The 12,862-nt window shown below is 48.3% G+C and overlaps 1 protein-coding gene across 1 annotated transcript in view; it reads right to left on the reverse strand.

The window, feature by feature from the left end:
* Nucleotides 1-12,862, reverse strand: part of arhgef37 (Rho guanine nucleotide exchange factor (GEF) 37) — a 140,801-nt gene that overhangs the window by 112,181 nt on the left and 15,758 nt on the right. Inside the window, 1 exon segment of the mRNA XM_038795576.1 lies at nt 10,429-10,552. Coding sequence (XP_038651504.1) covers nt 10,429-10,552 — 124 coding nt within the window.

Genomic DNA, 12,862 nt, shown 5'->3' on the forward strand with positions numbered 1-12,862 from the left:
AACTCATACTTTAAACTACAGAAAAGTGATCCCCTTTTAACATCAAAAACAAAAAAAAACTTATATTTTACTCTGTCCCTTAAACAGACACTCCATTCTCCTGGAACTAGTCCAAAGGGATTCTTAACTGCCAATGATTTGTTTCCTTTCCTTTCTCAGTCCGATAACTCCTAATCCCAGAACTGGGCAGGGATTCTCCCTACCCGGCGGGGCGGGGGGTTCCAGCGTACCGGAGTGACAAGAACCACTCTGGCGTCGGGCCTTCCCAAGGGGCTAGGCCCGCGCCGGAGTGGCTCCCGCTCCACCGACCGGCGCCAATGGCCTTTGGCGCCACGCCGACCAGCGTCACGGCTGGCTGAAAGGCCTTCGCCGGTCGGCGTGAGTCTGCGCATGCGCCGGAGCATCAGCGGCCGCTGATGTCACCCCAGTGCATGCGCGGTGGAGGGGGTCTCTTCCGCCTCCGCCATGGTGGAGGCCGTGGCAGCGGCGAAAGAAAAAGTGCCCCCACAGCACAGTCCCGCCCGCCGATCGGTGGGTCATGACGCGGGCCAGGCCACCATGGGGGCACCCCTCAGGGTCAGATCGCCTTCTGCCCCCCCCCCCCCCCAGGACCCCGGGGCCCGCTCGCGCCACCAGCGGGAGAGGCCTGACAGCGGCGGGACTTCGACCCATCACGGACCGGAGAATCGCCGCGGGGGGCCCGCCAACCGGCGTGGCATGATTCCCGCCCCCGCTGATTCCCGGGTGGCGGAGAATTCCGGCCACGGCGGGGGCGGGATTTACGAAGGCCCCGGACGATTCTCCAAGAGAGATTCTCCGGAGAATTCTGCCCCTGGTATTTACAGTGAGGGTCAAATTGGAGACTCTTCCAACTAGCTAAAGCTAGACAAATATCCCAGTCTCATTTAAATCCTCATAAACTCAGTCACTTCAACCTGACTGTGAGGACTCACCCACATTCTTGTATGGTGAACCATGGAGGTTTGCTACCAGTATTTCTCTGCTCTCTCCTGATTCCTAACAGATTGACTATGTGAAATTCAGGGATATCTTTTAGGAGAACCTTGCGATGTTATCCTACAATAGCTTCCTATGCATTCTACCCCACTCAAAGCCTATCTTCATGGCAACGTGAATCACAGGTGCTTTGTAGCTAGATAGACATGCCAATTAGCTACATTTAAGGCCCCAACTCTATCCTATTTTTGATTTAAATAACCAGATTAAAATATAGCCATTTGAATTTGACATCCATTATCAGCACAGACGCTTGTGTCATTGTCTATTAGTGTGTACACCTTGCACCTGCTCCCCAGTAAACTAACCCATGCCCTCCTTTAAGATTAAGCAATTGAACCACCCAGTTTGCTGTCTGTAGAACTTGGAACAGGTCACATGGCCTCCTTCATTCCTCCATTTTACCAAAGAAAGTGAAAACAGCCCCAAAACATAACAACCTTATCAAACTGGACACCACTGACTTGGCCAGCATTCATTGCTCATCACTAACTATCCTTTGGAAGTGGTGGTGAAATGTTGCAGTCCATGTGGTGTAGATCCACCAACCGCGCTGTTAGGGAGTGAGTTCCAGGACTTTGGCCCAGTGACTGTGAAGGAATTGTTACGACACCCTGGGCTAGTGCGCGGTCAATTCCAGCCTCATGTACCCCAGAGTCAGAACACAAGTGGTTAACTAATAATTCTTATCAAAATATCAGAAGTCTTTGGCCTTTGGCTGCCGATTAATTACAGTCACCATGTTTGTAAATGTAAACACAATTACAGTTTTTATAGCAAGACCGATTGCTTGCTAAGGTTGCTTGCCTTAAAGAGAGATGTCCATAAATCATTCATGGCTCAAAATAAAAGAAAGGGGAAATAAGAGGATAAATAGGAAGGACCCTTACAGAATGCTGATATGATTGCAGGTCAGAATAACGTTTGGTTTTGAGGGAATATTGCGGATGGTGGTGTTCCCTTGCAGTTGCTGTCCTTGTCCGACTTGGTGGAAGAGATTACGGGTTTGTAAGGTGCTGACAAAGGAGTCTTGATGGGTTTCTGCAGTTCATTTTGTTTTTAGTACACAGCGCTGTCACTGTGCACTGGTGGTAGAGGAAGTAAATGTTTCAGGTAGTGGATGGGATGCCAATCAAGCGGGTTGCTTTGTCCTGAGTGAAGTCGAGCTTCTTGAGCATTGTTGGAGTTGAACTTCCAGGCAAGTGGAGACTATTCCATCACGTTCCTGACTCATGCCTTGTGGATGGTGGAGAGGCTTTTAGGGGGGTGCGGTGGTGGTATGCTTGTTACTTGCCAACCATCAGCCCAAGGCATAATGTTGTCTGCTTCTTGCTGCATAAGGACAAAGACTACTTCAGTATGTGGAGTTGAAAATGGTACTAAATACTGTGTAATCATTCAGCAACATCCCCACTTCTGACGTTGTAATGGAAGAAAGGTCATTGATGAAAGATGGTTGGGTTAGGACACAACACTGAGGGCACGATTTAATGGAAAGGTTTCTAAGTGTAGTAGCGATCGGGAACTGCCACAAGCTTCCCGATGTTCGGCTCGTTGAGGACATCATCGTTATAAAATGTTAATTCAGCCACTTGATGAAGGCCCATGGGCTACATGCCGCAAATGGCTGTCCCACCAGCTGATTCACCGGGACCGCACTCGACAAACTCCCCCCCCAACAATTGCTCCTGCACAGTCAATCCCACATAGCTCGCAGCCATGCCACCGAGGAGACCAGCCCCACGATTCGGAGCTGACCTGGGCAGATTGTTGGACGTGGTCGAGACCAGACAGGATGCCCTGTTCCCTTGAGCTCGGAGGGTCAGCCACAGGGCAGCTCGTGCCACCTGGGAGGAAGAGGCAGGGACTGTCAGCTTCCTTTGTGCTGGTATGACTCCAACCAGTCAAATGCATTCTCCCAATTCCCACTGGCTTCAGTTTTGCTAGTGCTCCTTAATGCCATACTCGGTCAAATGCTGCCTGAGTTCAGCTCCTGGTCATGTCTGTTGTTGGAGCTGTTTGACTTCTTAAAAGAATGCTCGAAGTCGTCTCTAGGTTAACTGATGCTTTATTGTGCCCCACAATAAACTACAGTGGTACTTGAAAATATACTGCTTTACTTGTCTGCAACTAGGCCCAAAAGACTTGCATCTCCACAGTTGAGTTCCACCTCTTGTCTCTTCCACCCTCTAGCTCCAAATGGCTGAAGGCGGAGCTCCGGCGTTCCTCCTATTTGTCCCCGCGCTGCCCCCTGGTGGTACATGTACACACACACAGGCGAGGATCACCACATCCCCCTTTTTCACTCTTTTTTTTTTTTTTTTTTCTTAGCTGCAGAGCTGTAACAAAACACAAATGTAACAGTTAGGTTTATATACATATATATATATCAGGGCAGGGCCATGCATGTGTCAGTCCATGTTTACAGGTTCAGACGGTCAGGTGCACGTCTGATCCGAGTGGACCTCCTGAGTGGGCATGGAGATCCAGGGTCGTCTGTGTCCATGTGGACATCTGCTGCTGGAGTGTCAGGATGATGCATGACAGCGTCCTGTAGGTCCAGCGTGTCCTGCCGATCCAGAGTCGGAAAGACCCGTGGTCGAGGTGTGACTTTAAGAAGGTCTCTTCGATTTCGTCGAACCATTGTCCCAGCGTCCAACCGAACGATGTAGGACCGCGGCGATGTTTGGCGAAGGACCACGGCCATTTTGGACCATCCTCCAGCCGGGTTTCGCAACCTCACCGTGTCGTTGCTGGCCAACGGCTGCAGTACCTTGGCCTGCTGGTCATAGTGCTGCTTTTGCACTTGACGTTGGTGACGCATTTTATCCAGGACAGGCGAGTGATCAGGATTGGTGAATTGTAGCGCTGGTAATGTTGTCCGTACTTCCCTGTTGAAAAGCATCTGAGCTGGTGATAGTCCCGAGTTCAAAGGTGACGATCGGTACGACAAGAGGGCCAAGTGTACGTCGGATTTCGAGTCCTCAGCCTTGCTGATGAGTTGTTTAACTATGTGGACACCTTTCTCCACCCTGCCATTTGATTGCGGAAAGTGTGGACTCGACATTATGTGCTGGAAATTGTAGTGCTTGGCGAAGTCCGTCCACTCCCAGCTGGCAAAGCAAGGACCATTGTCGGACATGACCGTCCGTGGGATGCCATGCCTGGAGAAAGTTTCTCTGCAGGCCTTGATGACGGCTGCGGCTGTGAGATCCGGGAGTTGCAGGACTTCCGGAAAGTTGGAGTAATAGTCAATGATCAGAACATAGTTGCGGCCCATGGAGTGGAACAAGTCAATGCCCACTTTGTCCCATGGTAACGTGGCCATCTCATGCTGCTGCAGTGGCTCCTTGCATTGCGCCGGTCGATGTCTTTGGCACGTGTCACAAGTGAGCACCATGTTTGTAATGTCCTCGTTAATCCCTGGCCAGTAAACAGATTGTCGCGCTCTCCTTTTGCACTTTTCGGCACCAAGGTGCCCCTCATGAATCCTGTGAAGGATGTCCGCCCGGAGAGCCGTAGGAATGACGATCCTGTCGTTTCGTAGTATGATGCCATCGACCACGGATAGTTCAGTCCTAACATTTTGGAACTGTGGGCACCGCCCCTTTGGCCAGCCATGTTGCAGGTTGTGTAAGACTTGGAGGAGGGTAGCATCCTCCTGTGTTGCCTGACGAATTTGCTGTAGCCTTTCGTCCGTTGCCGGGAGCGTCTCCTTGCACCACTGTGCATGAGCTTCCACATCATTGATGGAAGCCGGTGGCGGGTTGTCAGCGTCCATGGCTCGTGATAGTGTGTCAGCTATCACAAGGTCCTTGCCAGGGGTGTAGACCAGCGTGAAGTCGTACCTTCGCAACTTCATCATCATGCGTTGTAGGCGCGGTGTCATATCATTTAGGTCCTTGTCGATGATATTGACCAGCGGCCTATGATCCGTTTCCACGAGAAAAGTGGGTAGACCGTACACATAGTGGTGGAACTTGGTCACCCCTGTGATTAGCCCTAGGCACTCCTTTTCTATCTGTGCATACCTGCACTCTGTGACAGTCATTGCCCATGAGGCGTAAGCCACTGGGACCCAGTCTGACTGGTCGTTCTGTTGTAGGAGCACAGCACCAATTCCATATTGACTGGCGTCGGTGGAGATCTTGGTAGGTTTTGCCGGGTCAAAAAATGCGAGCGTTGGAGCTGCCATCAACTGGTGTCTCAGATCATCCCATTCATCTTGGTGAGCTTGGGTCCAGGCAAACTCCGTGTCCTTCCTTGTCACGTTCCTCAACGCCGTTGTCCGTGCTGCCAAGTTCGATATGAATTTACCAAGGAAGTTGACGAATCCGAGGAACCTTAACACCGCTTTCTTGTCCTGTGGTCGCTGCATGCCCTGAATCGCAGCGATCTTCTCAGCGTCCGGCGTCACCCCATGCTCGGATATAGTGTCGCCCAGGAAGGTCAGAGAGGACTGTGCGAAAGTGCACTTGGCTTGGTTGAGCTTCAGTCCATACTGGTGGATCCTCTGGAAGACCTGCTTCACCCTCGCAATATGGTCTTCCTCTGTCGTGGACCAGATTATGATGTCATCCACATAGACACGGACGCCTTCGATGCCTTCTACCATCTGCTCCATAACCCTGTGAAATATTTCGGATGCCGATATGATGCCGAAGGGCATCCGATTATAGCAGTACCTTCCAAACGGCGTGTTGAAGGTGCACAGCAGGCGGCTGGACTCATCGAGCTGCATTTGCCAGAACCCCTGTGATGCATCCAGTTTGGTGAAGATTCGAGCTTGTGCCATTTCGCTCGTGATCTCCTCGCGCTTGGGAATAGGGTAGTGTTCCCTGCGAATGTTCTTATTGAGGTCCTTGGGATCTAGACAGATCCGGAGTGCACCCGACGGCTTCTTGACGCACACCAGCGAGCTGACCCAGTCAGTCGGCTGTGTGACGCTTGAGATGACACCTCGAGTTTGGAGACGCTGAAGTTCGGCTTTTAACTTGTCCCGCAATGGAGCCGGCACCCTCCGTGGGGCATGAATGACCGGTATGGCATTCTGTTTGAGCAGGATCTTGTACGTATAGGGCAGTGTGCCGATGCCCGAGAAGACGTCAGGGTAGTCGCTGAGTAGCAGTTGTATGTCCTTGGCAATTCGTGATGCTGCAGCCGTGTTCATGAAAATCCACTGAATCAGCCGCAAATCCTTGCAGGCTTGAGCACCGAGCAGTGAGGACTTTTTGTCCTCTACAATTTCAAAGCGGAGTTCTGTCATGACTGTTTGGTTGGCAACTCGTAGGTGGCATGATCCCTTTGAGACGATCTGGTTGCCGTTGTAGTCAGTGAGCTTGCATGCTGCAGGTAACACCTCGTGCGTCCCTGGGACGGATGCGAGATCTTTGCTCGTCAGCAAGTTTGCTGAGGCTCCCGTGTCCAGTTTGAAGGTGATGGGGAAGTTATTTACGTGCACCATGGCAGTCCATTCGCTTGCCGAATTGATGGCATGCACGTGACGAGGTTTTGTCGTCAGGTCCTGTGGTTCCGCTGTGGCATTAATAATTCCAATGCTGTACTCGTGCTCCCAGGAGTTGAATTCCTCATGGTCGGAATAATTGTCATCGGGTGCCTGAGTGTTCATGACATCAACTGTGCGGACCTTCATGTTCCCGTGCCGTGGCATTGAGGAGTGAAATTTGCTGTAGACTGACATGGGAGGCGAAGTGATTCATTTTTAAACACTTTCTGCACTTTTTCCTTGAGCTGGACATTGCCCTTTTAAGTGGGAGGAGCCGCAACAATAACACGTCATGACGTCATGCGCATGTTGCGTTCGCGCATGCGCAGTGCGGTTTTCATTCCAGGGCCGGTATTGCGAGTAGTGCGCATGCGCATGCCGATCACTTCCGGGATCGCGTCTTTCAGGACGGTGCGCATGCGCAGACGGGCCGGAGACCGGAAGAGACGGCCTGGAGAACGGAAGAGACGACCTGTGAGGGGAAGCCACCATCTTTATATCTGCCTCGTGGTGAGTGTCTTTCAATGAATGCTTTTCAAACAACTCGTGTACCTGCTGCTTTTTCTGCTCATGTAACAAACATTTATCTATGGTAGTTTTGAGTGTTAAATCGCTTTGTAGTAACAGAGAATCTCTCAGATTTGTATCAGCAAGACCAAAGATTAGCTGATCTCTAATGAGTGAGTTTGCCAAATCACCAAAGTTGCAGCCTTGTGCCAGCAAGCGTAGGTCTGTCACAAAGTGGGAGATAGTCTCCCCGTGGTTTTGGAGTCTGCTACGCAGGGTGTACCTTTCAAGGATCTCACTGGATTGAGACTTCCAGTGTTCATCAAATTTCGCAATTACCACGTCATACTTAGTTTTGTCTGCAGCATCAGTATATGTGAAAGAGTTATATGTATTTAACACCTGCTCGCCACCCATTGTGACCAAATGTGCAATTTTTCTGTCATCAGCGGCTGTATGTAAGTCCAGAGCTAACAAATGCATCTCAAACTGTTGTTTATACATTTTCCAGTTGGAATATAGATTACCTGTAGTGCGCATTGGCCCTGTAAGTAGCTTGTGTTCCATCATTGCAGAAGGTCGTCTGTAGTTGAGAGCCTGCAGAGTCTGGTGGCCTGCCTGTTGTTGCTTTTTGTTTTTTTTTTGTTTGCTGGTTCCTTTTGTTCAGAGAAGCCACTCCTGTACCATGTTTGACTTCTTAAAAGAATGCTCGAAGTCGTCTCTAGGTTAACTGATGCTTTATTGTGCCCCACAATAAACTACAGTGGTACTTGAAAATATACTGCTTTACTTGTCTGCAACTAGGCCCAAAAGACTTGCATCTCCACAGTTGAGTTCCACCTCTTGTCTCTTCCACCCTCTAGCTCCAACTGGCTGAAGGCGGAGCTCCGGCGTTCCTCCTATTTGTCCCCGCGCTGCCCCCTGGTGGTACATGTACACACACACAGGCGAGGATCACCACAGGAGCAATACTCATCCAGGCAAGTGAAGAATATTCCATCACACTCCTGATTTGTGCTTTATAGAGAGTGGCAAAGATTTGGGGAGTCAGTGAGTTACTCACCACATAATTCCAAGCCTCTGATGTGTTCTTGTAGCTGCGGTATTTATATTGCTTGTATTTGTAACAATACATTCATATGCTGGGCAGAAAATGCAATTTAATGGAAGAGAAAACGGAGGTGAAGACTGCATTTAATTTGGGATCATGTTCATTTTCAAATTACTATGCTAAGAATAAAAATAATGACCTTTGTGCATTCTGCAATTTAGAAAATGATTTATCTGTAAATATGTTATGATTTTAGCACTGCAATCATAACACTTTTGAAATTCACTACTAAATTGGAATTCAAATTACAAAAATAAATGACCTTGGCTGTATGTTTGTAATTTGTTCCTTTACAATATTCATGAAGATGATGTGATAAACATTTTCAAAATAAATTATGCTCATTAAGAGCTATGATATGGTGAAGTTGATTTTACTCTGTTGGAGACTGTTGTTTGAAGAAATTAAAGGGACATTCCTTTCTGGCTGCTTAAAATAGGACCATAGCATGCACAATGCATTCTATGGTCAGTCACAAACAGGGGGAGAGGGCTAAAATATGCGTTAGCTCCCACCTCTGATTCGAATAGGCAATGAGCCTAACCCCAGTTTCAAGCAAATGCCTGATGCCTGCAAGGCGCCTAATCAATGGGGAATATGGTGCACATGTGGCATTGGGTTGATTGCCATTGGCCTCTTTACCATCCATTTTCTCGCCTGAGAAACAGGTGCTGCGTAAACAGAGATCACGGCCAAAATGTTCTGAAAGGCAACAGTTTAGAAACCTTGGCAAGAAACTTTAAATGTGCCAAGTAACCATTTATAAATTATGTATTTTGCACTGAAAAATAGCGAATCTTAAAATACAATACACACAGTACATCAGTAATTCCAAATAAGCCTTTCAGATTTAGATCCAGCTCCTACAGGGGAAAGCCACCTAACTGCTGTCAAGTGTATTTATATTACAAACTACATCACAAGATCGATGACGTGAGTTGAAAGTTTTCATTTCACAATGCCAAAAGTACAGCATGTGACTTCTAATAGTCAGGATTCCTATTTCGTAACACAAAATCTAACAAAAACAGTCCCACGGTTACAGCATGAGGAATGCCACACTCCCAATGAAAGAATTTTTGGCATTTGCACTCAGCTTTGCCTAGGGACATGGCTTATCAACTAAGTTATTAAAAAGAGAGATCAGAACCATTCCGCATTTTTAACAAATCTAACAAAAGATAACTTGCACAGAATTATCGGAGTCAATGTTAAGCCCCAATGGGTTATGGACAGGGGCTGGGGACAATGCCTAAGTGTATGGCCTGGGGTATTGGAATTTCCAGGCTTCATTTGCACATTGGGGAAAATGGCAGCTAACAGCAGGCAGGAGTTTCAATTCATCATGACTCATTCAACACTCATGTGGGGCAGGATTTAGTGGAGCCCAAGGGAATGGGATACGGTGGCGGGGGACTGAGAGAGTTGGGTGAGATTACCCAAATTGGATTCCCAGGAAAAGCGCCCACAATTAAGTTGAAGGCAGGAAAGGCCCGATCCAGGAATCCAGCCCGCTAGCTGCAGGAAGGCAAGTAAGCTCATTAATAAGCCACTTAAAACCAATTATCCTTGAGCGTGGTGGAATTTCGCGATGGTCCAGGGATTCTCCCAAAATCACACAGCTTTCCCGTGTCTCCTGAAGGCTTCCCAGCAAATCCAGTCAGGTTTGCTTGGGCCTTCAGGGGGAGGGGTGGGCCAGAACCAGGAGGGTGGGTGGGGTGAGTGAGTCCTTCATTCACAGACACTTTGTTTTTGTCAGATCAAGGGACCCAGTATCGGGATGGGGGTGGGTAGGGGGGGGGGGGGGGGGGGGGGGGGGGGGGGGGGTGGAGAGAGTTACCAGCCACCCTCCTGTCCTTTCCTCTGACAACCCCTTCCCCACTGCTTCGATGGTGACCTGCCCACCCCAAGATCTCCACCCCACCTTCACTCATTGTGTCCTGGGGTCCAGCATTGGTCCTAGGGATGGGTCTCATTGCATTACTAGCAGCAGCCACTGTACACGGTGGCGCTGCCTGCAATGGAAAGCTGATTGATTGGCAGCACTCGAGGCAGGATTCCTGTTCTCCAGGGTCCTCAATCACATAGGAGGCCCAACACTGGCAGTGAAGTGCTAGTCAGGCACATAATTGCGTAGCGCCATCCCCTTGGAAGTGACAGGTGGTTCCAACTGGTTCTCCAACTTGCGGAGGTAGCCCATGTCGCTGGAACAAATATAGCCTGTTCATTTCGAGCAGACAGAATAACTTGTACTGAAGCTAATGCAAAGTACTATGTGAATAATTACTTATCAAGAGGACTTGATCAGATTCCCCAGTAGCTGCTTCTTCCAGACTTTTGAGTAGATTGGACGATACATGTAATACTTCATCTGTATTTCCAAACAAACCTTCAAGATCCAGGTCTGGCACCTAATAGGGAAAAGAAATGTGACCGCTGTAAAATTTTGTATTTCGAGCTGCATCACAATCATTAAAAAAAAAAAAAATTTTTTATTACTTTATCTGAGTTACAAAGCCAGGGTTCAGAGTGTGGACAGAGGCGTACCCCTAATCCAGCTCCTTGCTTGCTCCAAAAACCAATTCAAATTGAATCCAATTCATGGTCCCCACAAAGGAGACATACAGATCTGAGCCAAAAGGCTCAAACTATGCTCAATCTTAGCCAAAAGACCGAGAAGCGATTGCATCACAATCATGATCAGTGATAGATGTAGCTTTTTGATTATAATGGAATAAACAAAAATATTTGGAAAAACAAAGCTCAACCCACCAGTGTCAGCATGTTTTTATGAAGTGTATCTCAGGCTGGACAAACTTGCTTAAGTTCTTTGAGGATGTAACCAGCAAGGTGGATAATGGGGAACCTGTAGATGTGATATATTTAGACTTCCAGAAGGCATTTGATTAGGGGTTGCATAATACTGCTCCATAAGGTGAGATCGCAGGGGATTGAGGCAAGAGTACTAGACTGGATTAAGGATTGGCTGACTGATAGAAAGCAGAAGGTCGGGATAAATGGGTCCTTCTCTATTAATAATAATAATCTTTATTATTGTCACAAGTAGGCTTACATTAACACTGCAATGAGGTTACTGTGAAAACCCCCTAGTCGCCAAACACTGACGCCTGTTCGGGTACACTGAGGAAGAATTCAGAATGTCCAATTCACCTAACAAGCACGTCTTTTGGGACTTGTGGGAGGGAACCGGAGAATCCGGAGGAAACCTACGCAGACACGGGTTGGTGAACTGTAACTAGTGGGATGCCGCAGGGGTCAACTGTTTACAATTTATATAAATGATCTGCAAGCAGGAACAGAGTGCAACATAGCAAAATTTGCGGATGATATTAAAATAGGTGAGAAAGGAGGTAGTGAAGAGGAGATAAAGATTTTACAGGCGGATATAGATAGGCTAGGGGATGGGGCCAAAATTTGGCAGATGGAGTTTAATGAGGTTATCCATTTTAGCCCAAAATTAGAAAGGCAAATTTTGCCTCCAGGAACAGGAATCCAACATCCTGACCCCACACAGTGGAAAGCACATCGCAACCCACTGTTTTCCTGGAGGTTGGCTCTAATTGTCTGACGGCTGGGTTCAATTAGTGGCAGCAGAATGGAGGTGGTACTTGCAAAAATACAGGCCCAATTTAAAAGCACAATGTCTACCATTACTCATGCCTCTGTTCTGGTTCAGTAAATAAGCTCCAGTTCAACAGGAGGAAAGGTAGAGGCCTGGTATGTAGGATATTCACAGATGCAGCCGGACAAGCTGAGTGAGAGAGACGTGAGGTGGTATTTCCAGAAGGTGGCAGGAGAAGACCACCCGTGCTGGACAAAACAGGCCTGGCTGCAGGTGGCAGAAATTGTGAGAAGCATAAGTTCAGAGGAACTGAGTGCAGTACCGCAAGAGGTTTAATGACCTTCACCACTTGATCTGGCAAAGAGGGTGCAATGTGAGACCCAGATAACAGGCCTCTCGCTTTTCAGCCTCTTGCAGTTACTGAGTAGCCTGAGGATGTATGGTGCTCCTGAACATGAGAGATGTGTTTCCAGGATAATTATCAACCTCTTAGTAAAGCCCAGGGCCCTAAATCTGTTGAGAACCAGGCAGCGTTAATACATGCTACCTATTGGCTGATAACCACCCAAGCATCAGATTCGGTTGGTTGGGGGGGGGGGGGGGGGGGGGGGGAGCATAGTCCGATGAGCAAAGATGCACTGGGGAATCCCTCTTGAAAGTTCCCATGTAAGGGTTTGTGTGGCAATTATCCAGAAGTACACTCTTCCCTGGACAATTACACTGCTCTGGGATCCATCGGACAAAGGGATTCAAATCGCCAGCTTCGCATGGTTCTGCAAGTCTTACGCTAATATTTACTCTGAAGAGGTTAGAAGAAATAAAGCCATTTCTAACTTCAGTGTAATTGGTTTACATACCCAGATCGATCCCCACATGACATTCTCCTCACATTAATAATAATAATCTTTTATTGTCACAAGTATGAAGTTACTGTGAAGCCCCTAGTCGCCACATTCTTGTTCTGCATTAAGACCAGCTGTCTAGCCAACTGAGCTAAACCAGCCCAGATCCCGACCCCACAGGGGACTCTCCTATGGTTTACCCCACGTTCGTTCTCGCACCTGCATAAGATTTCCCAGCCCCTCCTTCTCCCTACCCTATCCCGGATCCTCCACCTGTATGGGATTCCACACCCACC

The sequence above is a fragment of the Scyliorhinus canicula genome, chromosome 4, assembly GCF_902713615.1.
Source record: "Scyliorhinus canicula chromosome 4, sScyCan1.1, whole genome shotgun sequence".
NCBI lineage: Eukaryota > Metazoa > Chordata > Chondrichthyes > Carcharhiniformes > Scyliorhinidae > Scyliorhinus > Scyliorhinus canicula.